This window comes from Haliotis asinina, chromosome 7 (genome assembly GCF_037392515.1).
Source record: "Haliotis asinina isolate JCU_RB_2024 chromosome 7, JCU_Hal_asi_v2, whole genome shotgun sequence".
Taxonomy (NCBI): domain Eukaryota; kingdom Metazoa; phylum Mollusca; class Gastropoda; order Lepetellida; family Haliotidae; genus Haliotis; species Haliotis asinina.
Window position 1 is genome coordinate 14,523,466 of NC_090286.1, and position 27,938 is coordinate 14,551,403.

General features: G+C 39.6%; 2 protein-coding genes across 2 annotated transcripts in view; one reads left to right on the forward strand and one right to left on the reverse strand.

The window, feature by feature from the left end:
- The window catches only part of LOC137291419 (rho-associated protein kinase 2-like), a 49,683-nt gene extending 48,062 nt beyond the window's left edge, over positions 1-1,621 (forward strand). The window contains exons 34-35 of the mRNA XM_067822753.1: positions 477-609; positions 1,416-1,621. Of these exons, the coding sequence (XP_067678854.1) occupies positions 477-609; positions 1,416-1,518 (236 nt within the window). The 3' untranslated portion in view covers positions 1,519-1,621. The remainder of the gene's footprint in view (positions 1-476; positions 610-1,415) is intronic.
- A 5,113-nt stretch (positions 1,622-6,734) lies between these two features.
- On the reverse strand, positions 6,735-19,672 carry LOC137291432 (A-kinase anchor protein 7-like). The gene is made up of 7 exons (XM_067822781.1): positions 19,560-19,672; positions 17,192-17,328; positions 12,319-12,435; positions 10,076-10,222; positions 9,600-9,681; positions 8,899-8,959; positions 6,735-7,877 (listed from the first exon to the last, which is right to left on the reverse strand). Exons 3-6 carry the CDS (start codon positions 12,416-12,418, stop codon positions 8,899-8,901), a joined length of 390 nt encoding a protein of 129 aa, XP_067678882.1. The 5' UTR covers positions 12,419-12,435; positions 17,192-17,328; positions 19,560-19,672; the 3' UTR covers positions 6,735-7,877.
- Positions 19,673-27,938: the final 8,266 nt, after the last annotated feature.

Consider the following 27,938-nt stretch of genomic DNA (forward strand, 5'->3'; position numbering starts at 1 on the left):
CATTCATTATTTGTCTGTGCTGGATGACCCTCAGTTTGACCTTGGAGTCCTGGCACTATTTCTATGGGCATGGACATACACTTTCACCAGCGTCTCCTTGTCACTGTCGCAAACCATCAGCTCATGTCTTCACTGACAGTCATCTTCTCTTGTTTGTTCACGTGAAGCCCCCTAAAAAAAGGTCGACTAAAATGTATATATATAACATATATATAACAACCCCTCTTTTTCAGCGTTTCGGTCCTAAAATATTGGCTTATCTACATGAACTTATTTGACACCACATGCAGCACTGGCCCAAGATTAGTGTCACCTGCCTGACCTCTCATATCAGAAAAGTGGACCCAGTCTGAACCTGGAATCTGCACTCGCTTGTTACTGAACTCCGGGCAAGGCTGCAGTCACTGAACTTTGTTGACACCATTATTGCTTGCATTGTTGAATGTGTGAATAACAAGCTGTCCCTCTGTTTTCAGTCACATATGATTCCAGTATACAGGCAAAGGAAATGATATTGTTAGCAGAATCTTCCGAGAAACAGAAACTCTGGGTGCAACACCTCAGTAAAAAGGTCTCCAAAAAGGGTATTGTCAGTTCAGGAAATTTAGGGTAAGTCGCACTCTGTTTTTATTTGCTATTGAGTAGAGATATTATACTAATAACTTTCTGATTTAAGCTTGTTTTTATTCTCCCAGTGCTATCTATGACACAGATACTGGCCCTTTATCAAATAAGTGACCGTACTGACTTCTGCAGCTAATCATGATTCCATATTTCTTTCCCATTTATTGTCAGTCTCTCCCTGGAAAATCACCACAATCTCTTTGAGAAACTCCCCACTCTTTCAGTCACATCCAAGATCAATAATGTAATAGTATTCTACCATGTGCATCAAGTAAAACACAGTGTAAACCGTCTAAACCGGCACACCTTTGGGACTGAAGAACTAGTCAGATTTAGACAGTGTGATGGATTGTAGAGTTTTCTCACTCTCACATACAATGTACATTGGTACATGTTCTCTGTGTTATTGCACACACTGACAATAAAAGACAAAGATTTGAGCTCATGTGTAGTTTCAACGCAGCATTAATTTGTGACAATAGACATCCAGTCAGCACCTTGCCATGCGCTGGAACAGACAGCACTGTATAAATACATTTTCTGGGAAACATTTCATTCAGAGATCTGGATTTGCAGAGCTTTTAAATGATGGTAAATGTACTAGCCACGGACAGGACTGAGATGTTTTGCCAGTGTTGACAACTTGCCGGTTTTGACAGCTTCCACTGTAGTGAGAAAAGTATCTCCTGTTTCAGTTTTAACCTTGTCTTTTAAAGTAAGCCATGAAGATTAATCATTTAGAAATCTAGACTCTGTTCTCCACTGTCCTAATCAATTTTCTTTCCCTTCAGGACGTTACGAGGCACAAAGCAGTATTCCTCCTATGGACCCCAGCAGCGAGGCCATGCCATGGCCAGCAAGTCAGCCACACTGCCAGCAAACCCTCGATCATGAGGCCTCCACCCAACATTGCCTGGCTTGTCCTACCCTCTCATCCAAGAAGTCTCACCCCAGCCAATTTTGCCTTCAGGTGGCTGTTGGCTCTGTATCATATCACTGACGTACCTGACCCTCAACATCATTGGTACGGCTCCTGTCACTCTTTAGGAGCTTCATCAGGAGCCCAGTTACGGGCAGATCCGAAAGCCCAAACATAGTCTATAGATATAATCGTAGGTACTGTGTGCGGTCAACTGGTACATCTATCTGCTGGTCAGGAGGGTGTTGTACCATACACCTGACCAAAACCTGTACTTTCCCAACACTCACCAGTCAGTGAGATCAGCTGCACTGCCATGTGTATGTCTCGCATGGCTTGACAACAGAAACCACATGCTCTGGCTTCCTGTGTGATGAAACCAAGTGATACCTTAATGGTTACCACTAAAACATGGAGGTGCAAGGTTGCTGTGATGGATACATTTTGACATTGTTTGCTTATTTCTTTTGTTGACATGTGTAACTTGTACCTTGATGTACAATATGTGTTGAATGGTCAGTGTCCACTACCTCTGCTGAGTTGTGCTTTGTGCAGGTATGTTGGCCGCATCTCTGTGGTGTAGTGTTGACCAACAGGCTGGACTACACCACCACACCAGCTGCCAACTACCTTAGCCACTAATATTCAAGTTCTCATAATTATTCCAAATCATATGTCACTTTTGCCAGCTTTTATATTGAAGAAATCTTACTATTTATATGCAACTGATCTTTGTGCAGCTATGATGATTATGCAATGTTGGATTGTAAATGTTGTGTTTCACACATATCTTACTACTTCAGGGCCGAGGGTGGTGCTGCTAGGAAACCGAATCATGTAACACCAGCAGGCACCTCCAGTTTTGTTAGGAACTTGTGGTGGTGCATTGTGCTTCTGTCTTCATTGCCAAAATCTGACAAGATTCTTTCTGTGCAATATGAGAGTAACATAGCCAGTGGTGTACGGTGTGAGCCGGGGCAGCTGCAGTTGATGTCGCTGCTGTGTGCACCTGATGGTGGGGGTGGAGGCACAAGCTGCTCATGCCCTTCCCACTCCTGGAGGGACAAAGAGAGGCTATGGAAAACAGTTTACCATTACAGCCAAAGATTTTATACGCATTTCTGTGGCTTTTATACAGGACACTGGGAAGTTGGTAGTTCATGGACTCCTTGCTCAAAATAATGAATTCATCTGTTTGGCTGGTAGGTATGGCAGTGGTAGCTTGTTGAAATCAAAATACTCACATGTAGTGGTCATTGCCAAAACTGCATAGTGTTTAGTGGCTTTGTGTACTGCACAAACATCTCTATGCCTAGTGTATGTATGGGTGATCTTTTTACAGTTAAACTAAAGCATACTACTCCAGGTCTCATTGTATGGGATTAAGTGCCTCATTATTTATGTTCAAGTATGAACCAAGTGTTATTTGTGTAAATCCTTAGCGCTGGAGGATACCAAGTGTTTGCTGTATATCTCTTAATTTCTCAAAATATCAACCATGAAGAAATCCACTAGGGTCTTGAGGGCTGTCTCCAGTGATGAATTTCAGCCCTGTCGATGTTGACTGTTTGACTGTCTTCAAGTGAGCTGGAGCCATGTAGACTGCATCATGGCTGTCCATGTGGGCGAAGGGTAGATGCTTTATGGTGTGACGGGACACGGCTGGGAACTGGAATGTGGGTTGGTAGTCGAGAAGGGATCTGACAGGGAAAGGGAAGAGCTTTTTGGTGCTATAACCTGGATTATATGGTATGATCACTTTGTTTATCTAGAACAGACCTAGATATCTTCTCAAGGTATCCAAATTGAGTGTGATATTTTGATTATTTGTTGGTGATTGTTATCTCTATTCTGTCAGAGCTTATTTTTCTCTGTTTGGCATGTACTGTTTCTCCACTGAGCTTTGTGCAGCCATGTTGTTTGTGAGATGTGTACACACACACACATGCACACGCACGTGCGCGCACACGCACGTGCACGCACGCACGCACACACACACACACACACACACACACACACATGCACCTTCCTTCACCTTCACCTCATGATGGCCATAATAATTGCACAGCTGGCATTCTCCCTGTGTACGCCTGCTTGTCAACATATGCTTACCTGCTACCTACATCTTTCATGTGGAATGTCTGCCAAGGAAACTCTGCTTCAAGGAATGTCTTGTTCTGGGGTCAGTGCATTAATAGGCAAGACTATTTATGACCAAAGTCTTCAGTGTAGTTTTGCAGTAATCTTAGTAATATTGCAGGGTTAAATGTGACACATGGTAATGTTGCAGGGGTTACAGTGGCACATGGTAATATTGCTAGTTTCGCTATGACATGTCAGTATTGCTTGGGTTCACTGTGACAAGTGGTTATATTGTGGGGTTTAACGTGACACATAGTTATATTGCTGGGTTTTCAATGATGTGGTAATGTTATTGCGTTCTCTGCAACCCTGTTAGTTGCACAGTGTTTTGAAAGGACAAGAAGATTCTTGTAAATTCCCTATTTCCTGAGGCAAATTTCTTATTCTTAAGATATCTCTATTTAGTTAATCTTTAAAATCCAACTTTCGGTCTTCACAAGAATGGGACACAAAAGATTTTGCATTTGATTTTTCCTGAATGGTCATAAAGGGAAATGTCTTGTGATAGCACAGCTTGTGATAGAAATGATTATATTTGAGGTTTTGCTTAATGACAAGTAAAATACAGAAACATTTTTATTATTTACTTTTTGTTATTATTGATACAAACAAATAAGTAATTATGGCAACAAGGTTATTACTATGTTTATACTCGCAATTGTATATACCAGCTCTAAAATTTAGAAGCGGTCAGCTTTTGGGTATTTTGGTTGCCACATTCCATGTAGGGTCACGGTCACTTGTATGACAATTTGTCTGTGGTTCTTATACCCTGACAAATCTACCGACATGGTTTTATTTACTTTGGCTATTGAACAAACTTAATCTTCAGGAAAACACATGGTTATGTTGCAAGGTTGTCTGTGAGACATGGTAATATTACAGGTTCACTGTGACACATGGTTATGTTGCAAGGTTGTCTGTGAGACATGGTAATATTACAGGTTCACTGTGACACATGGTTATGTTGCAAGGTTGTCTGTGAGACATGGTAATATTACAGGGTTCACTGTGACACATGGTAATATTGCAGAAGTCACTCATGGTAATATGACTAGGTTCACTGTGACACATGGTAATATTGCTGGGTTCACTTTGACTCATAATTTTGCTTGGTTAATTGACATGGTAATATTGCTGGGTTCACTCTGAAACATGGTAATATTGCTGGGTTCACTCTGAAACATGGTAATATTGCTGGGTTCACTCTGAAACATGGTAATATTGCTGGGTTCACTCTGAAACATGGTAATATTGCTGGGTTCACTCTGAAACATGGTAATTGTTTCATAGGGGAATATTGCTGGGATGGTCATGACATTGTAATATCACTGGATTCACAGTGACTCTTAATAATATTGCTGGCTTCACTGTGACACATGGTAATATTGCTGGGTTCACTGCAACACATAGTAATATTGCTGGGTTCCCTGTGACACATGAAGCTGGTTTCACACTTATGTACTGTTGGTAGTGAAGCCATGTTCACTATACTGGTTGTTTCTTTAAACACCTTTTCATATCAGTCAAGAGAATATGTCATGCAACCTCAGCCAATGGAGGTGCCATGAGTGCTTCTGATAGTTGTCCATGAAATGGCCAGCACTGTAGTAAACAGCATGTACACCCCTTAGATGATGCATTTGTTGCCATTGTGCCTTCACTGGGTAGGTAAAATAGGGGTCTGTTGTCCCAGTAACTGCAGCCAGAAATACTTTGTTGATGAGATCCGATGTAGCCCAATCATTGTAGCTGACATATACATACATACATCTATATATATACAAGTGGTACCTGTGGTTGTGAGTAGCCCTAGTAACAGAATTTTATTGAACAGGCAAATACAAATATGTAACAGGCTCTACCTTCAGTATGATCTGTATATTTCTGAAATTATATTAAATAATCTCACTTCTATATCCGTTCCATAAGGACAGACAGACATTTGTAAATCTGTGTTTAAAGAGTTGACAAATTTTATTTTCCACATTGGTATATAATGTAAATACTTTGCTTCGTTGTGTATCTGCATGCATTACTGATTGTAAATATTGAAGTATGTGTATATGCAATAATGTGTTCAGATACAAGTTGTGTGTCAGGCTGGCTCATGCACTGTTGTCAGCTGTGTGCTTCTGCCTCATGACGAAACTGGGAGACACGGCTGCACAATCTAACTGAACTCACTTCCAGGATATCTTAAAACTGTTTATGGTCTTCCATGTCTTGAGAGCTTACTAATGATCAAAATCTTTTATTTGTTGTTGAATATTGATTTAGTACCCAAATTCTGCTAAGTGGAATATATCAGTGATCACTGACAATTTGTTATTTGTTATAGAATGTTTATGATCAAGTTCTATAGCTGTGGCTGCTTCTGTGCTGCAGGATGTATTGTGTAGCTTTATGTGTGAGTGGAGCAAGACAGCAACATGCACCAATGTTTTCATAATGTGAAAGTGCCAGGATCTCACCGTCTGATTGTATGTAGTATCGTATATATTATTCTGCTGCTATCTGCATATTTGGGTGGCTCACGGTGGAGTGAGCATGCCTGGACTTGCAGCTCATGGTGGAGTGAGCATGCCTGGACTTGCAGCTCACGGTGGAGCATGACCCAACCCTTCAATACCAACAAGGAACCACTAAGCTACAATCATTAAATCATGGTATTTTAGTCAGATTTGGGTTGACCTATAGGTGCCACATTGGCTTTCTGTCAGTAACCTGTGTGTGTATGTTGTAGCAGGGGGAAACAGCCAGCGGTGACTGCTGCTGTTGCTGCTGTTGCTGCTGCTGCTGTAGCTGCTGCAGCAGTGTATATATGCATGTAGGCTGTCCAGAGTCATCATCATACTGTGCTAGCAGCAGGAGGGGCAACCCACTGCCTCATGTAATCCTAACCTTCTAGTTGTCTGTATTCAACTACTAGCTATCCATTTGCTATTTTTTCATAAAACTTCATGTATGTGTTCAGGAAAGCCTTGTGTAACATGATGACACCTCCTGTTGCATGTCAACTCCCACAATGGTAATAATAAAATTATCAAGATATTCAGTCTTTATTTTGTTCTTTCTTTCAAGTGGACAAGTAGTGAAAGTACACACATGCCAGCATCAGATACAGATCCACAGCACAACTATCATGATTAATCCAGATGAATTTAGACAAGTGAAGGTCAACAATCTATGACAGGGTATCCATGTACTTCCTCTGCATGGTAAATTGAAAACTTCATTCAGGATAAAAGTTCCTGAAAGTTAACGAGAACTTACTGCTGACAATGTGTATGTAGATTTTATCATATTTATCATACAAAGGTAGTGTTCTCAGCAGGATAAAACCTACACATACCGAAAATATCTGTTGGGGGTCATATAGGGATATGAATGCAAATTTGAGAGGTCATATGCATATTTTAGGGCCCTACTTTCTCAGAGTAAACAAAGGACATCAGTGGTTGTGTCCAGATTGACAGCCATGGCTACAGTGCTTTCAGTGCTTTCAGTGCTGTCATCTCAGAAAGTCATGCCTGGTTATGGCAGATGGAACAGATTATGAAGATAGAAATTCATACATAGATATCAACATCATTTCCTCGACCGAGTTTGTGTTAGCAAGAGAACAGCACAGGAATCCAGGTGCACAATCTCATGTGAACATTGAAAGTGGATTTGTTATTAAGGGTTTAATTAGAGGTTTCTTAAGTTCCACCCGAGTTTGTTGTTATTTTTTGCACACGTAAGCTAAGATTTGTTGACAACAATACATGCTTTAACATAGAACCGTACTGGGGACTAGGTGACCTAATGCATTCAGCTGAGTGATCAAGAGAAAATTGTGTTACTGACCATGTGACAACATGGATATGCCGTTACATCCCACAAAGTTTATTTAAATGATCTGTAGCAAATGAAATAGCATGTCTTAAATGCCTGCTAAATACAGCGTGTATTCCTAACGCAGGATAATAACTGCTCCAAAACACACTCATGTGATAACCTATATTAAACAAACATTTCATTACATAAAAGCATACTAACTGATACTATCTTGATACATAAACAGACGTCCTCTCAGCTACCATGCATAATTGTGATGCAAAACCCTCACTGCATCTTCTTGTTGAGGGTTGTTGGTATTCAGAAGTTATGGTTTCCTGTCCACACAGTATGTCTGTGAAAGTGACCTCTGTAAGAGAATATACAGATATTTTAGTCTAATTACAGCCAGCCATCACATAGCTATGATGTATCAGAGGTAATAATCTTATGTAACTAGTCTTTGGTTTCTGAATACTTCAGGAAAGTTACTGTCAGTCATAATTTCCTCAACGCACATAATTTTAATAAAATGTCATTTCAAAATACCAGAATTGAACAACTTGGATTTCACCCTCAGAAGTTTACACAGCAATATACACATTTTGAGAGAATTTCAGAGTCGTCAGAACTTATAACATTGTTGAATCAAAATTTCATGACACCATACTGATCAGTGTGATGGACATTGGCAGCTTCATTAGTTTGGCAGCCACACTGAACCATGGAGTCAACCTTTCGACAAATAGGGCAGCTGGTGGTATTGAGCATGTACAATACTAGGTGTCTTGATTCACTGATGTTTGAGGAGGTCAATGATGAACAAACATTCTATGATGAAAGATCACTTGATTTTTACCCCTTTACTACCACTCACACCAGCCTGGTCACATACCCCAGGCCCACTTGATCTACCCCCACAAGGAGGGTGTTACAGCTTGTGTCCCCTACCACACACCAACCTGGGCACATTCCCCAGCCCCACTTCATCTACCCCCACAAGGAGGGTGTTACAGATTGTGGCCCCTACAAATCACACCAACCTGGCCACATACCTGACTGCCTCGTTCTACCCCCAGAAGGAGGGTGTTACAGTCTGTGGCCCCTACCACTCTCACCCACCTGGCCACATACCTGTGACTACCTTGATCTTCTGCTACCACGTTGCCCCCTCCAAACCAAAACTGTTCTATCCCTCTTGTTTACTTCCTTGTCCACCATCCTATATCCTTTTGGACTGTCCCTCTCGTTTACCTCCATGTCCACCATCCTATATCCTTTTGGACTGTCCCTCTCGTTTACCTCCATGCCCACCATCCTATATCCTTTTGCACTGTCCCTCTTGTTTACCATTATGTCCATCCCTTTCCCATATGCTATGATGAACGTACCTACTCCTTGCCACCCCATGCCAGCTCTCTGGTAGACAACACCTCTTCCTCACCAGCAGTCCTATAATGAGAACATCCCTGTCAGCATACCAGCCATTATTACCCATAAGATTGAATTCAGATTGGTTAATAGTCAAAGCATAAAAAAAGTGTACCTGCTGTCTGTCTGGAGAATAAGGAGAAAGTCTACCTGCTGGCTGTCTGGGGAATAAGGAGAAAGTCTACCTGCTGGCTGTCTGGGGAATAAGGAGAAAGTCTACCTGCTGGCTGTCTGGGGAATAAGGAGAAAGTCTACCTGCTGGCTGTCTGGGGAATAAGGAGGAAGTCTACCTGTTGGCTGTCTGGGGAATAAGGAGAAAGTCTACCTGCTGTCTGTCTGGGGAATAAGGAGAAAGTCTACCTGCTGTCTGTCTGGGGAATGAGGAGAAAGTCTACCTTCTGAATGTGAGGGGACTGAGGAAAAAGTCTACATGCTGACTGCCAGCTAAATGAGGAAAAGGACTACCCACAAGCTGTCTGGGGAATGAACAGAAAGTCTGCCCATCTGGGGAATTAACAGAAAGTCTACCTGCTGGCTGTCTGGGGAATGAGCAGAAAGTCTGCCCGTCTGGGGAATGAGCAGAACACCCACCTGTTGGCTATCTGGGGAATGAGAAAAAAGTCTGCCTGTTGGCTCTCTGCTGAAAGAGGAGAAAGTCTACCTGCTGGCTGCCTGGTGATCAGCCCCAAATGAAGAACATGCCAGCACTCGAGAAGCCCGTTCTGCCAATGATGGTGTGGAGTCTGCAAAAACAGAAAGTCTCATTACCACAATAATGTGCAATCTATCTGTCATATAATGCTGTTTTCTATGTTAACCTTGTCTACAGTACACTCAAAGGTACACCTGTTTAGTTAATCTACAGCAGACCAAGATACACCTGGTAAGTTTGTCTAAACTAGACCAAGGTACATCTGGTGAGTTAGTCTACAATAAACCAAGATACACATGGTGAGTTTGTCTACAGCAGACCAAAGTACATCTGGTGAGTTTAGTCTACAGCAGACCAAGGTACACCTGGTCAGTTAGTCTACAGCAGTCCAAGGTACACCTGGTGAGTTAGTGTTCAGTAAACCTAACAACCTGGTGAGCTGGTGTATATTTGGCCCACTTCAGAACACACAGTTCATCACTTACCTAAGTACACCTCATGAGCTAGTCTATAGTAGCCTGTCTCAGCCCTTGGCTTGTCCATGAGACACAACTGTATGCTCCTGACAGTTTGACAACCAAACTTTGATGACTTGAACTTTTCATATAATGAAGGGTCAATATGTTTAGCTACTGCAAAAAAAAGATAACATTGAACATTTGATGATGGTTACCTTCCCTCTCAACTTCCACACAGAAGATAATATTGTCTTTGGAAAATAACAAATGACCAACTTCAACAACAAATAGTTATTCGATCAGCGCGTATGTGTTGCATGAGTCTTAGTGTTCCATACTAGTTGATTTAGGCCTTTTATACAGCAAAGTTGAGAATACAGAAAAGCAACAATCTGTCAGTACACAGTACTCATGAGTCAGTATACACACTTGTGTCTGCATCTGTCAGTATACAGTATTCTTGTGCCAGCATTCACACCTGTGTCTGCATCTGCCAGTATACAGTATTCTTGTGCCAGCATTCACACCTGTGTCTGCATCTGTCAGTATACAGTATTCTTGTGCCAGCATTCACACCTGTGTCTGCATCTGCCAGTATACAGTATTCTTGTGCCAGCAGTCACACCTGTGTCTGCATCTGCCAGTATACAGTATTCTTGTGCCAGCATTCACACCTGTGTCTGCATCTGTCAGTATACAGTATTCTTGTGCCAGCATTCACACCTGTGTCTGCATCTGTCAGTATACAGTATTCTTGTGCCAGCATTCACACCTGTGTCTGCATCTGTCAGTATACAGTATTCTTGTGCCAGCATTCACACCTGTGTCTGCATCTGCCAGTATACAGTATTCTTGTGCCAGCATTCACACCTGTGCCTGCATCTGTCAGTATACAGTATTCTTGTGCCAGCATTCACACCTATGTCTGCATCTGTCAGTATACAGTATTATTGTGTCAGTATAGACTCTACTGTCTGAATCTGTGAGTATACAGTACTCATGAGTCAGTACACACACATGTCTGTATCTGTTAGTATACACCATTCCTGTGTCAGTATGCACACCTGTGTGTCTGCATCTTCCAGTATACAGCACTCTTGTATCAGCATTCACACCTTTGTGTCTGAACCTGTCAGTATACAGTATTCTTGTGTCAGCATTCATACCTGTGTCTGAATCTGCAAGTATACAGTATTCCTGTATCAATATACACACCTATGTGTCTGCATCTGTGAGTAAACAGTATTCCTATGTCAGCATTCACACCTGTGTCTGAATGCCAGTATACAGTATTCCTGCGTCAATCTAAACATGTGTGTCTGCGTCTGTCTGTAAACAGTATCCATGTGTCAGCATTCACACCTGTGTCTGAATCTGTCAGTATACAGCATTCTAGAATTGTGTCAGCATTCACACCTATCTCTGAATCTGTCAGTATAAACTATTCCTGGGTCATAATACACACTTGTGCCTGAATCTGTCTGTATGCACACCTGTGTCTCTAAATCTGTCAGTATACACACTTATGTGTCTGAATCTGTCTGCATGCACACCTGTGTGTCTAAATCTGTCAGTATACACACTCATTTGTCTGAATCTGTATGCACACCTGTGTGTCTAAATCTATCAGTATACAGACATATGTGTCTGAATCTGTCAGTATTCACATGTGTGTGTCTGAATCTGTCAGTATTCACATCTGTGTCTGTGAACCTGCCAGTATACACACCTGTGTGCCTGAATAGGTCAGTATACAGTATTCCCATGTCAGTAGACACACTTGTGTTTGAATCTGTCAGAACACACCCCAGCGTCTAAATCTGTCAGTTGACACATCTGTGTCTGAATATGACAGTGTACACCAATTTGTCTAAATCTGTCAGTATACACACCTGTGTTTGAATCTGTCAGTATAGACACCTGAGTGTCTGAATCGGGCAGTATAAGAAAGTGTCTAAATCTGTCAGTATATGTACATCTGAATCTGTCAGTACATGCACGTCTGAATCTGTCAGTATACACACTTGTATCTAAATGTGTCATTATACGAACTTGTCTGAATCTGTCAGTATACACACCTGAGTGTCTGAGTCTGTTAATATATTACCTGTGTCTGAACCTGTCAGTATGCATACGTGTGTCTGAATCTGTTAACATACACACCTGCATATCTGTCAGTATACGCACAGGTCTGAATCTGTCAGTTTACACACCTGTGTCTGAACCTGTCAACATACAACCAATGTGTTTGAACCTGTCAGTATACATACCTGTGTGTCTGAATTTGTCATCCGCTTTATCCATGTTCATGATGGTAATATGGGGATTGAGTGGTCGAGAGTCTGTGGAATATATTCCTTGTTTTGCCATCTTTCCACGTACACATGCTGAAAGGACATTGACAGAGTGAAGATAGGTACTCTGGTGTTTTACCTCTGAAATATGTCCTCAGCATTATTGTGTAATACTGGTATGTGATGTGACTCTGGTAAATTTACTTTATTGGACTGTACCATTTGACTGGAAGCAGTCCATATTCTTGATAAGCATCTAAGAGGATGGGTCTCTATTGCTCACCTGAATTATGAGTGAGTGAGTAGTTTAGTTTTACAGCGCACTCAGCAATATACCGGCTATATGGCAGCAGCATGTAAATAATCTCCCTGAGTTATGAAGAAATACTGGTAGCTAAGTTGATTCAGCAATTATGGAGTTATCAATTCAAATTTTCGTATAGTGCAAGTCTTGTAGCTACACAAGCAAGAAGGTGAATACATGAATACATGAAAATTTCATACAATTATTCCACATACCACATACTTGCCCGCATATTAAAATTTAGAATATTTGCAGAAATTCTTGAGTAATGGGTAAAATTGACATTTTCATCAACATGGCCATCGTGTAGGTCATGTTTAAAGTCATAGCAAGATGTCTGCAAGCGTCGTAAAGAGAGTGAGAGGGTGTGTGAGGAATCCAGCATACTTGTAGTTGTATTACTTGTAGTAGTAGCATACTTGTGTTTCAAAAGAAGACCACCTGACAGACTCCCAAAGACTCGAAATCTGGGAGTGGTAGCCTGTCTGACATATGGCACATTTGAAGTAACAGAAATAGAAAATGACACTTACCAAGTCACATAATCGCCAATGTCAGTCAAGACGGGGGGGGGTGCCTGACTATGGCGAGGACCCATACTGTCAAGCCTATATGTTGGCTGATTGGTAACACACCCATTTATAAGTCCCTCCCCCAACCTTTACCCTTATGGAAGCACAATGGACTCGCCTGAACAGAAACTTATCCATAGAACACAACCACTAAGCGGGGAAGAATCGAAAAGTTAAATCTAGTCACTGATCACATAGCGGGACTCAAAGCTACCACCAGAAACCGCCACCAGTAAAAGGAGAAAGGATAGAACCCGACACTAAGTGGAAAACCAAGTGGAGTTTGTTGTCTACTAAGCTCACATGGCTTGAGAGGCACTACTCTGTCCACTGTGGAGAACCAACTGGCCAAACCAAGCTCGCTCATGGGAGTGGTTGTCCAGTTGATAATGCATGATCGTCTCAATGGGCAGAGCAGCAGCATACGCCTACTGCTCCAACCGAGTGGGAGTTAAGCCAATGTGAATCTAGGCCATACAAATCGCTGACACGATCCATCATGAGAGGGTGTGTGTATTGGCAGGATGACCAGTCTTGTACCTGCCAAAACAGCAAAAAAGCTGTTTTATCTTTACAGATGCCCACAATTCTCTTAATATACACTTTAAGAGTTTTCCTCACGTCCAACACATACCCACTATGGCAAGTGTTACCGGACACAAGAACCATGAAGGTAGGGAAATTGATGGGCACTGTCACGTGAAACACATGATCAATCTTAGGTCGATAGGAATCAGGTAGCCAAATGCCGGCTCTATCCTTATGAAAAACGGTAAGCTCCGGGTCCGAAGACTTATCATGTATGTCACTGACCCATCTACCAGATGTGACCACGACCAAACAAATGCAGTCCTCCAACTTATCAGTTAAAGTGACAAGTTAGCCAAATTGTAAAAGAGAGGACTGGACATCCAATCTAATACAAGTGACAAGTCCCTGGCAGGACTTGTATGTCAGACAACCAACACAATCTATGCCTGCTAAGAAATACTGCACCACAGGGTGGGAATGTGGAAGGCTGAAACAGCCCCTAGAGTAGCCACAGATAGCAGACACAGCCGTCTATCCTCATACTGTGTGTTAGTCAAATCCATCCACAAAGCCAGAAGTGTGTCTGCAACTGGTGCAGGAATTCTGCTTGCTTGGGGCAATTCAGGACAATGGCAAAGACACCCACTGAATCCTGTGATTCAGGTGTGGCTGACCCCAGAGGCAAACAGATGCACCTGGAACAACTTGGAGATAACCCTGAATATCTCCCGGTTGAGTAACCACTCGTAACACTTGACATTAGAATGCATCTGCACAAACATTGTTTCAACCTGGAAGATAAACAGGTAAAACCTGTACACTGAACTGACTGCACCAAAGCAGAAACTGCCATGCCTCCTGAAGCAGTGACAGAGACACCATGCCGCCCTGCTTCGGGATGTCATTGCCATTTGGTTGTCCATCTCTATATGAACCACGTGGTTCTGAATCTGCTCCAAAAAGCATTTGAATACCAACCGGACTGCTCTCAATTCCAGCCCGTTGATGTGCAGGGATACCTCATTTGAACAAAGGCTGGAAACTGTCAGGGTGCCCAGGACTGTAAGGAAAGCGTCTGTAAGAATTGTGAGCGACGGCACTGAGATTTCCAACGGAAAACACATGGAGAGATTCCCAGTGTCAGTCCACCACCATAAGTAGTGGATCCACCACTCCGGAGTCGTTAGAATTGTCTCGTAAATCCCTGACTGAGACCACAACTGAGCTAAAGCCTGCTGAACTGGTCCCATCCTCTGACATGCACACCACACTACATCCACTGTCGCCGCCATGTTGCCTAGCAACTGAAGCCATGTTCATGGTGAGGCTCTGGGGGACTGAAGGAAGTGTAACACACAATCCTGGACTTTTGGAATACTGTCTCGAGACACAGAGAGAGACTACTGCTGTGTCTCGAATCCAGCCCCCACCAAAAACACCCTTGGCGCAGGGGAGCACGCCAAAGTGATAATACTTCCCATCAAACGAAAACTGAAGGTATTTTTGAAAGTCAGGGTGCATGGACAGGAGGAAGTATGTAGAGGTTTAGGTCCATGGACAAAAGCCAATCCTCTGGCTTCACAGATGAGATCACTGAACACAATGTCTCCATCTTGAACAACGGTACAAAGTGCCAATGGTGCAGGAGTTGGGGGAGGTGCTGAAGTAGAGAAGATGTTTTTTTTACCATTGTCTTAGTCCTTCTACCCCCTCTCCCTTGCTGACTACAGACGCAGGCTTCTTCTTCAGAACGACATCATGAAAAGTGAGGTATGAAATTGATGGCTAGAGTTACCTGCTCTTGGCTGTAGAGGGCCCTGGCCCTGTGGTCTCACATGACAAAACAAAGTTTTTGTTTTGTAACTATTTTATTATACAATTACGGACTGGTGATGAGGTTGATACCTGTTTTTATGGACCTGCAAAAAGCATTATTGACCAAGGACGAAGTAAAATATAGTTACAACTGTTGTGTTATTTTTAATGGATATAAAAATGCTTATATGTACCCTTAAGGAGGACTTCTTCTGAAAAAGAATTGAATGTTTGTTGTACTCATTGTTTCTGCAGGTGTGTAGTGACTAGTTATGGGAACTTGTTGAAATCTCACAATTGATGACTGGTTCATTACCAACCAGCAATCATCAAAAAAAACATTGGTTAGTGTCATTTTTAAGACTTTCCTATCCAGATTGTTTTTGCAGCTAAGTTTTAAATTTAACATGGTTCTCTGTTCATCTTTTTGTTTGTTTGTTGCTTGGTGATGTTTTTTGTTGTTTATTTTTTATTGCTGTTCTTTCTTTTTGGGGGGTTTTGAGTTAGAAACTTGTAAATTGCAGTTGCAAATTTCACATTAAGTGTAAAATGAAACTTTCCACTTTATAGTCATGACCAGGATGTCAAGAATATAAACTTCATGGATATACATTTCTAGACTTTAACATGTTTTCAGGACCTGACGACTTCTGTGATATGTTCAACTGTTACCTGTAAGTGTTTCAAACAATAAAACAGCATTTCCACTATTATTTATGTTTCATTGTTGTGTATGAGAAAATGTGATGGACTGTTTGGCCGTTTGGTCACTGCGACTAATCATGGATTGTTTCAACTTATCGGAACACCATTAGCAGTGACATTGACATGACAATCCAATCCAACATGTCCATAAAACAATATGTCACATTATTATTATTAGCTAATACACACATACATTTTCATGATTTCAGTAGACATTTGATTGGGTTCAGGTCTTATTGCACCATCTATATACTTGACCTGATCCAGGTCTTCACCACTAGGAATCTGGGCAAACACAACTTTGTTGCCAAAAGTACCAAGTTGCGCCACTTCAAAGGCTGGGAGCTCAGTCTGCTCTCCCAGGACACAGACAGCTTCATCTAAAGCTTTTAGAATATATATTAGTCTCTTCATCAGTTGATTCTCACAGTATATTTATGGATTTCAAATCACAGACATATCAAATCATGTGCATACAATTCACCATCTTGTACAGAGAATGTTTTTATTTGTATTCACAACTGTTGGTATTTGTGATAGACTAACAGTTAGTCTATGAAATGAACATATTTTACTGAAAAAACGTTCATATGGAAAAAAGATAATATAATGAAATGGAGCCCTGAGATTTTCTTCATTTTCAGAAGCTATGGAAATTTAGACTGGACACATTTTCTAGACTTGCGTGGACTTTCCTGGATATATATACTTCAGGGTCTGTGCGACAGACTATATTTGTGACTGCACCAAAAATGACTATTTAACATCATATCTCTATCCTGTAAAACACTGGGTTAATCAACAAGGTATGCCAGATGAGACGGTTTGTCTACACGGGTAGTAAAGAATTTGTTTCTATTACAATAAATGACTGCTTTCATGTCAGTTCACACAGAGAATCCGGTCACCACAAATACCTCACCTTGCTATCTCATCTTCAGTGTCCAACTTCATGACCATCATAGTGATATGTAGTTGTCTAGGATCCACCATCACATCTCTCATCTCCATGACCACTGAAACTACATGTTGTTGGACCCTGGTCAGCTCATGGTGGATCTGTACACACACACAACATAGGTGTAACACTATTTGATCTTATGATATGTTTAATGCAAAGAGACAACAGCATGATTTGTGGTGTTTTCCTTATCACTGTTTTATTGTTAATATGATAATACAGAAAACTGTTTGATTTGACATTTGGCATAATGACGCCCTCGAAGAGATGTGGAGTCGAAAGCCAGTTCCCAAATTCAGCATTGTGTGTGTCAACCACTGGCATTGATGCAGGCTTTACAAGAAGGACAACACTAAGCATTTGAAAATGTCACTGCATTCATCCCAAGTGTGACCAATAAGGGACAAGAAGCAGCTTGCCAGGGGACTACCAGAATGTTCTGAAAACAGAAAAATCTGTCACAATATGCGCGACATGTGGACAGGCATTATCTTCCTGAAACATGACATTATAACTCTGTCCTTGAATGAATGGCAGCACATGAGACACATGACACCTTGCTGTCTAGACACCCTTGCCGTCTGAGCTAACCAGACTTGACTCATCAGCCAACAAAACACCATCCCAATCTTGTCTCCTGTACCATAGATGTTGTCTGCACCAGGCAAACTGGTTGGACGTAAGCCAGGAATGGTCCCATCAGTCAAACAGTCAATTCCTTAGATGTGGTTCTCTTGCTGACAAGTCATCATTTGTGGATGGCCTATCTGATGCAAATCTCTCATGTTCCCATCATTTTGAAAACATCTTGTTATGGTTAATAATTTGCTGTGACATAAGGTGTAAGAAATCCCCTCAGAGCCAGCAAAATATAACACTGACAAGTCAAATAATTCAATATTACATGTATTGGCCAAAGAGCAAGATACAAGGATTCACAACAGAGGTTTCTAGTACAATGCAGCTGAGTCAAACCTAAAGTAATGGGTCACAAATATAATATCAACTCACCAAAGTCTTGGCTTTCAGTGAGAAACAGTTCTAGTAAATCTTTCACAGTGAGCAATCTTGAATGTAGCTCAATGTCAGCGAAGAGGCAGACAGATGTAGATAGGTCAAACTCCTGTTTTACTCTGAGTGTAAGTCCGTGTGTGTGTGCTGTCACAACAACCAGCCATATATATACACAGTCACTGATTCTTGAGCATTCCAGCAAAGTATTGAAGTTTTGTAATTGAACTCATGTTCACCGACAGTCAAAAACACACACTCATATGCAAAAGGGTGCCTAAGGGGAGACAACTCTAAAGTGCTACCTTAAAAGGTATGCCACTAAAATACTATTACCTTGATACGAAATGTATCCCATAATAACTATCACTCAAAACTCTAAACATTGTGACCCAACAATAACTATCCCTTAATCAACAATAATACAAATTACAGAACGCACACACTCAAAATGGACGCCTAAATGTCTGGCCACTTCATTTTGGTCCATTCCAGCCTCCAGCATACCAGCAGTGCAAGCATGATGCTTTCCGGTAAGCTGTGGCGTTACGTACACGCAGTTTATGTTGAAATTAATGTCTCTTCCACAACATTCAGAGGATACAGAGTAATCAATCATTCTTCAGTTTTCAACATCAAGTGTGTGAACTGACAATAAACATGCAAAAAGTGAGTAAGTTCACTGGGCACAAAGTGCACACGCCACATATGATATGTGACATAAAATTTCATACAAAGTGATTTGCTACATGTTAATATATGGTTAGTTGTATAACTTCTAAAATAACTTTTATTTTACTCAATTTTGTGTTATGAACAGTTACTTTTTATCCATTTGTATGTGTCACAGTCTGATTGGTAATGTTAGTGATCAGTTGAAGATTGCCTCTTAAACCCTCCCAAACAGAAGTCCATGCATGCATGCATAAGTGACAGTTTGCAATTTGCACATGAAGATGGCATTTTTGACAGTTTTCCCTTTTCAATGCTGGTAATGTTTCCATTTTCTTGTTACGTTACTTTGAACTTACGTTTTGTTGTTTGATCTTAGTGCAGCCGGAGGCATGTTTCATTTACCAGCAATTATTTCTGATTTTTATGTTTGTAATGCTTTTGGAAGAGCAGAATTTGGAGAAGTATGGCCTACAAGCCTCTGAACATGAATGAATCGCAGGCAGTTTCTGGCTTTGTCAAGAATGTTACAGCAGGAGACACTTAGGATGGGCCTCTCCATATCATACCAATGTTAGAAGTGAGCACTCCACTCCAACCACTGTGACATGTAGCCTCCCTCTGTAACAAGGGGAAACAGTCTTACCTCTGGGTTTGTGATCTGAAGTGCAACAAAGTAGTTTGGTCTTTGTTTCCTTTGTCTGTGTTGGGCGTGAGATCCTGTCTGGCATCTGTCTGCCAAACTTTTGCGGACACCATCTGTAGCATGTCATAAATACAAACACATTGAACATTATAAGTACTTGGATAAGTAGCAGTAGCAGCAACAGCCTTTCCACCCTTTCTTGATAGCTCCAGAAACCAGCTTGACAAAACACATGGACAATGAAATACAACTAACAAAATATAAAGTCCCATGTCTATAGCTACAACAACATGACAGTCAAATATGTAATACAACGAACAAAATATAAAGTCCCATGTCTATAGCTACAATAACACAACAGTCATATATGTAAGTCCAATGTCTAAAGCTACAACAACACAAAAGTCATATACGTAATACAACTAACAAAACATAAAGTCCCATGTCTATAGCTACAAAAACACAACAGTCATACATGTAAGTCCCATGTCTATAGCTACAAAAACACAACAGTCATATATGTAATAGAACTAACAAAACATAAAGTCCCATGTCTATAGCTACAATAACACAACAGTCATATTCGTAATACAACTAACAAAACATAAAGTCCCATGTCTATAGCTACAACAACACAACAGTCATATATGTAATACAACTAACAAAACATAAAGTCCCATGTCTATAGCTACAATAACACAACAGTCATATCCGTAATACAACTAACAAAACATAAAGTCCCATGTCTATAGCTACAATAACACAACAGTCATATATGTAATACAACTAACAAAACATAAAGTCCCATGTCTATAGCTACAATAACACAACAGTCATATACGTAATACAACTAACAAAACATAAAGTCCCATGTCTATAGCTACAACAACACAACAGTCATATATGTAATACAACTAACAAAACATATAGTCCCATGTCTATAGCTACAACAACACAACAGTCATATATGTAAGACAACTAACAAAACATAAAGTCCCATGTCTATATAGCTACAACAACACGACAGTCTTATATGTAATACAACTAACAAAACATATAGTCCCATGTCTATAGCTACAACAACACAACGGCCATATATGTAAGTCCAATGTCTATAGCTACAACAACAGTCATATATGTAATACAACTAACAAAACATAAAGTCCCATGTCTATATAGCTACAACAACACGACAGTCTTATATGTAATACAACTAACAAAACATATAGTCCCATGTCTATAGCTACAACAACACAACGGCCATATATGTAAGTCCAATGTCTATAGCTACAACAACAGTCATATATGTAATACAACTAACAAAACATAAAGTCCCATGTCTATAGTTACAACAAGACCCTTGAAGGTCCCGTGGTAGAATAGGCCTTCAGCAACCCATGCTTGCAATAAAAGGCGACTATGCTTGTCGTAAGAGGCGACTAACGGGATCGGGTGGTCAGGCACGCTGACTTGGTTGACACATGTCATCGGTTCCCAATTGCGCAGATCGATGCTCATGTTGTTGATCACTGGATTGTCTGGTCCAGACTCGATTATTTACAGACCGGCGCCATTTGGCTGGAATATTGCTGAGCGCAGCGTAAAACTAAAACTCACTCACTCACTCACTGGCTACAACAACATGACAGTCACATAATTGTAATACAACTAACAAAACATTAAGTCCCATGTCTATAGCTACAATAACACAGCAGCCATAAATGTAATACAAGTTACAAAATGTAAAGTCCCATGTCTATAGCTACAACAACATGACAGTCATAAATTTAGGTTCAATGTCTATAGCTACAACAACACAACAGTCATAAATGTAACAGCTTTTTAATGACCTTGACCCTCAATATAAGCATGACTACTTTTAGCAGAAAATATGGGTGCCCACATAAAGGTGTGAGGGGGAAAATGTATGAAATGTTATGTAATATGCCCATGACACATTACAGCAAGAACAGTCAGTTGAGTTGAGAAAAAAACAGATGAAAGGATTAACTGATAAAATGTTGATTGATTAATAACAGTTATCTTGCACAGTAGATATGTAGGTTTACTAAAGCAGATATTCTTTACTCACTAAAATGTTAAAATAACATACTTTGTTCAAAAGATTAAATCAAAATTAGTTGGCTGATTGTATGTTGTTACTGAACTCAGTAAATCCTGTTGGAGATGAACATCCTGAATATAGTGTACTGTCTAAATAACCAATGGGACTTGATACCTAAAATATACTGTTTAGTGGACGGATGTAAAGAGATTCAAATCTGCTTCATATATTTAACAACATGAGATTGTTACAAAGATGTGTGACAAGTTACTTTGCTCAGCTTCAGATGTGGATACTGATGGCTAAATTTCCCATTCAAGGTACCTGTCTGGTGTACCTGTCTGGTGTACCTGTCTGGTGTACCTGTCTGGTGTACCTGTCTGGTATACATGTAGCTATAACATTTGTCTTTGTAATAATAACAGTTGAATTTTATTTTGATTCATTTGCAAAAAACAGTGGACATCACAGTGGTAGCAGATCAATTTTCTTCCATTCAACGAAAGATATATTTCAAATTTTCATTGACAAAGTTTAACTGAATTATCCGAAGTGATATGATGTCTGTTCCTGTGCACAATATGATGCTGACTGATATCCCTATGTTTAAAAATAGTTCAAGGCAAAACTGGGCCTCCTTTCATGAAGCAATAAGATGATCGGAAGTCATTAAGGTAACATTAATGCAAGTCTTTGAAGGGAATTTAGAAGCGAAATATGTAAGAATGAAGATTTTTTTGGATATCAACTTCTGTATTATGAGAACACAATGTTGCAGAGTTAATGCTTACTCCTTCATCAGGTGATTAAGGCAATGTTAAAGAATGGGAGTTAAGGTTAACCTTATAGTATAACGTAAATATAGAAAAAAAACATTTATCTCAACAATTTATGTAGTTGATATGCAAAAATGTTAAATATATGTCAAAATAAGTTCTGCCTAAGTACAGTTCCAGTGGTAAAGAGATAGGAAACATGGATAAAGGAATGAGCTGAGAAGAGATTAGTGGAGAAATGAGCCACGATTTATTTGGAAGAGACAGCTTTATGCAAATTATTGTCAGATGCTACTGTATTACAAAGGCACTGTTTAAATGCCCATACTAAAATCAGACTTATCTTCATTATAAATGATAGTTGGCCTAAAAAATGAAACTATTAGGGATGTAGCTACCATGGAGTCTCGCTATCACTATAAAAAGAAGCAGGTGGAAGGGGGCATCTCAAAAGCAAAACCAGGATGAGTGATGCAGACGGTGGTTGGGGTCGTGCTGGTGGACAGAGATATCAGCTAAGATATGACAATCTCACAGGGGAATTAAAGTAGGGAAGTACATAGCATGTCCTAACATATGATAACATCCAGTCCTGTCAATCTTTGTGTGGATGAATGTTGTTGTATCATGATGTATGTGATTGTACAGGGTGGTGAATGCAGTTGTATCAGGATGTATAGGATTGCATGACGTGGTGAATGTTATTCCATCATCATGTATTGGATTGTATGGGCTGGTGAATGTTGTTGTATCATGATGTATGGCACTGTACAAGGTGATGAATATTATTGTATCGTGATGTATGGCACTGTACAAGGTGATGAATATTATTGTATCGTGATGTATGGCACTGTACAAGGTGATGAATATTATTGTATCGTGATGTATGGCACTGTACAAGGTGATGAATATTATTGTATCGTGATGTATGGCACTGTACAAGGTGATGAATATTATTGTATCGTGATGTATGGCACTGTACAAGGTGATGAATATTATTGTGTCATGATGTATGGCACTGTACGGGCTGGTGAATGTTATTGTATAAGGATGTATGGGCTGGTCTTGAAGCAAGACCAATCAGCTCATATAATTCCTTACATCCCAAAAATGAATATTGTGAAGAAAACTTCATTTCAAGTCTTATGCAGAAAAATAACGTTTTTCATTCATCTGAATTCAAGGTCTCATTAGAGATACAAGACTCACGTTACCAAGATGTTCATACAGTGTGACATGAGTCTATAGGATTCCTATAGGATGTTGGCTGGCTAACTAGTCTCTTTATAGTCATGGTAAATATTCTTGTATCACCTGGTACCACAAGACCAGGCAGAATTGGATCTCACCTGATCTCCGATGATACATCCTCCCAGTTCTACAGATGATAATCTTGTCCTTATGTGTCTGCAGTCATTTGTATCAAAGATTATCAGTGACCTACAAACTGATCACATGTTTCAAAATAGGAACAGATAATACAGACATTCAACATGATGAATCTTTAGCTGTTCATGGATGTTCAATAATACAACAATATAGCAATCCATAAACAAACATTTTAAGTTAACACCTCTTACCTGAATATTGTCCTGATGTGCATGTATGTTAATGGTCCATGTAAACAGTAAACTCCCACAAGGAGGAAGATTGGTGTGTGTAGCTGCCACACAGTATTGTAATGCTAAACCGGGGAGGGTCTGCTATTTCACAATATGTGTTACTAAGTATGACCTACATTAATAGTCTGAACTGACATGGTAGTGCGAGTTTGTTTACAACGTATCTAAATTCTGCCCCTAATTTGTATTACAACCGAGTTCACTTGTTACTTCAAGAAATAAATATACATTACTATGAAGGGATAGACTGTAGGGAATGCATGTCAAGGTAATTAACTTGTGCTTGCAAACTAATGTGTTAATTTAAATTCTAATTCACTAGTCTTAAACTTCTGCCTCCGTGCCTAAGTTGTAGAAAATGTCAGCCTGCAACGTTACTAAAGATGGACTCATTTCTGATTGGTCAATCCCTGAGAAGACCTCTCTTTAGTTCTTGCATATATGATGGATTTGCTGAAATTTCCCAATGGCTAGACTTGGCAATTTGTAAAACTTCCAACTTCTAAATCTCATTACTTTTGCAACAACATCAAACTTTGTATAAAAACGTATCAGGTAAAATTTCAACACCAATAACAATGTATTAATACAGTAACATATTTACACATATATTTATAGTGTTAGCAATGCTTAACAAACTACCCTAGGACATGAGACACAGCAACTCATGGGGGTCGTAGCATCTATGAAATAATGAAAATTCTTTTTATATATTATCAACACTTATGCTATTTCCAATGGTACTTCTTTCACTATTGCCACATTAACACTTTACAAATAGTTCCCATACTACCACTAGTCTCAATGTAATACAATCAAAGATGCACCCCCAGCCAACACGTATCCCCTGGAAGCGTTTTATTACCAATTTGTGATTATTATACACATCCCTAACAACTGAAGAATTTCCGCATAGAATGTAACTGTTAGTTAGAAACATATAAATTAAGTTTTGAGCAGCAGTTCCTCACTCATCTGAATCCATATTGTTTTCAATTTCTGACATTATATTTTATGTATACTTATACAAGTGTACATTTTATCCAAGCAGTTAGACGACTGCAGCAGGAATACTAGTCATCATTGCTTGAAATATAATATTTATCCCTTATAAAATATGTGCCTCAGTCAGGGAGTCATGTTATATATGTGAATTTATTGATTAATTTCTTACAAAGGTTTAACACCACTTACAGCTGTTAAAATAAATAGTCATTTTCAAAGATTTGTCTCCACAAGTAACAGATACATGTGACCGACCAAGAGGATATATATGATAGAATTATATGTTTTTGATGATTCAAAATTTGAATTTAACCCCACAATTATTCTGTGAAGATATGTTTCTGCATTTTTTCATATTTTTAGAAATTTAACAGACAATATGTACAAAGACTGGCTAAAGCGATGCATGCGCAATGTAATGTTAAAGTACACAGATACAATTACAACATTGTCCAGTATACATATCTATTGGTGTAAAGAGGGAAAAATATTGTCTTTATCAATATATTTGTGTTAGAATTTGAACAAGAAGACAAAGTCATCAATATCCCCCGCTATGGTAAAATATCCTTCATGAGTATGTCTACAAGTTATGATTATGCCAAATGTGTTATAGACAAGAGGCATCAGAAGATGACATATACCCCGGCCCCAACATGTTTGAAAGGACAAATCATCTGACAGTTACTTGATGTTTTCTCAGATTAAGTTTGAATTGTTTCCATGGACGTCATGAAAACATACATGCCATATATCTATAACCAGCAAAAGGCACCACTTCAAGATCTGTCTCATATATCTGCCAAGATCTGTTAAAAGATATGAAGTGGTTTTTGAGTTGTGCTCTGGAAACAAAGCCTATCCCTCTATTTTGAAACTAAGTCAGAATTGTTTCAATGGAAACCCAAAAATCAAAATGCCAAAACATTGTAAATAGAAAAAGGCACCACTTTGTTGTCTGCCTCAAATATCTGCCAAGTTTTGCTGTATGATACTAAATAGTTTTCTAGTTGTGCTCCAGGAAACGAAGCTCATCCCTCCATTTTGAGACTAAGTCAGCTCAGTTTCCATAACTGGGAAAATGATAAATCACATAAATCTGTAAATAGCAAAAGGCACCACTTTAGGGTCTCCCCAACATATCTGCCAAGTTTTGCAGAAAGATATTTAGAAGTTTTTGAGTTCTGCTCCGGAAATGAAGCCCATCCCTCTCCATTTTGAGACTAAGTCTGAAACGTTTCCATGGAAACCCAGAAACTAGGAAATCACAAAACCTGTAAATAGCAAAAGGCACCACTTTGGGGTCTGCCACATATATCTTCCAAGTTTTGCAGAAAAACACTGGACGGTTTTTGAGTTCTGCTCCGGAAACGAAACCCACTCCACCATTAGACTAACACCAAAATGTTCTATGGAAAAAAAAAAAAAGAAAAATGCAAAAACTGTGTAAATAGCAAAAGGCACAACTACAGGTTGAGACGGGAAGGGGGGGAAGGAAATAAAATGTGGAAGAGAGTAATGAAAGGTTTTTAAAGTTTTGCTCCTGAAAGAAGCACAACCAGAAATTTAAGTCTCAGTCAAAATATGTTATTCATAGTTCCAAGACTACCAAAAGGCACCAGTACACGTCCAGATCTATCTATGTGCCAAGTTTGGTGACGAAGAGTGAACGGTTGTAGAGTTCTGCTCCAGAAAAGAGCACCACCACCTATTTCAGTCGAACATGTTGCCATGGAAGTGCCAAAAATATTAAATACACAATTCCAAGACAACCAAAAGGCACCAGTACACCAGTAGGCCAAGCTATGTACCAAGTGTGGTGAAGAAACATTGAATGGTTTGATCCGGAAATGACAAATGTGTACGGACGCAGGGACTGACGGGCGGACACACGGATGGAGTGCATTTTAACACCCCATTTTAATTTTGCAGGAGATAAAAATCAGTTTATTGCAACAAAGCATAAAGAGCTAGGTCTAAAAAGAAAAAAATGAGCTTTTTCATTACTATTATGATAATTGGGCAACGATGAAGGCGAGCTGTATGTAGATACTGCAGTAAATTGTACAGCATTTCATGTTTACAGCACCAATGCCATCTATCATACTACCGGTATCATAGATTGAAATTTATTACCAATATATGTATTTTTTTTATTAATATAATGAAATAAATAAATTTGGAAAGTGCCCTTGAAGAATGTACTTATTCTAGTAGAAGTATTGCTTCTTCTATGTCTGAAATATTATATTCAACAAATGAATATTTTAATATTATTTCCTCTTACTAAACATTAAGAAAAACAAAACATTTTAATGCATACCCTTAAATCAGGACAATTAAAACACAGTCATTGTAGAAATTTGCAATATTTATATGCACATTTATTTATACTGTGGTATGATTTTATATTTCATGCATCACAAACCATTACAGGCATTAAAAAAGTAGATTACAGTTATGTCCATGTTTATTGTATTTGAAAGTTGTCTACATGTAAGTGATGATTGACACAATTTGTCTGTTACTCTTATTTTACAATTACTTGACCACTGTTTTTCACTTCTCTCTGTACCTGCTAAATATCTGTGTTGTCAAAAATCAGCACATCCCGATGAAATTCACGCAAGAATTTCACTTGTCGCGCACCGAATCAGCTCCCCACCATATGGAATTATATGAATGCAACCTAATCGGCCGTAATACAAAAGCGATTTGAATACATATACAACGAAAATACACTGCAGTTTTAAATGTGTGATATTCAGACATCTAGTGCCAGACTGACATTACTGATTGCAAAACATCAACAAAACAACAAACATGAACTGAAAACGATCAGCTGATGCCACTGCCGTGCTTCGAACTATCATTTCGCAATTCATTCTTGCAATATAAGCAGTCATGACCA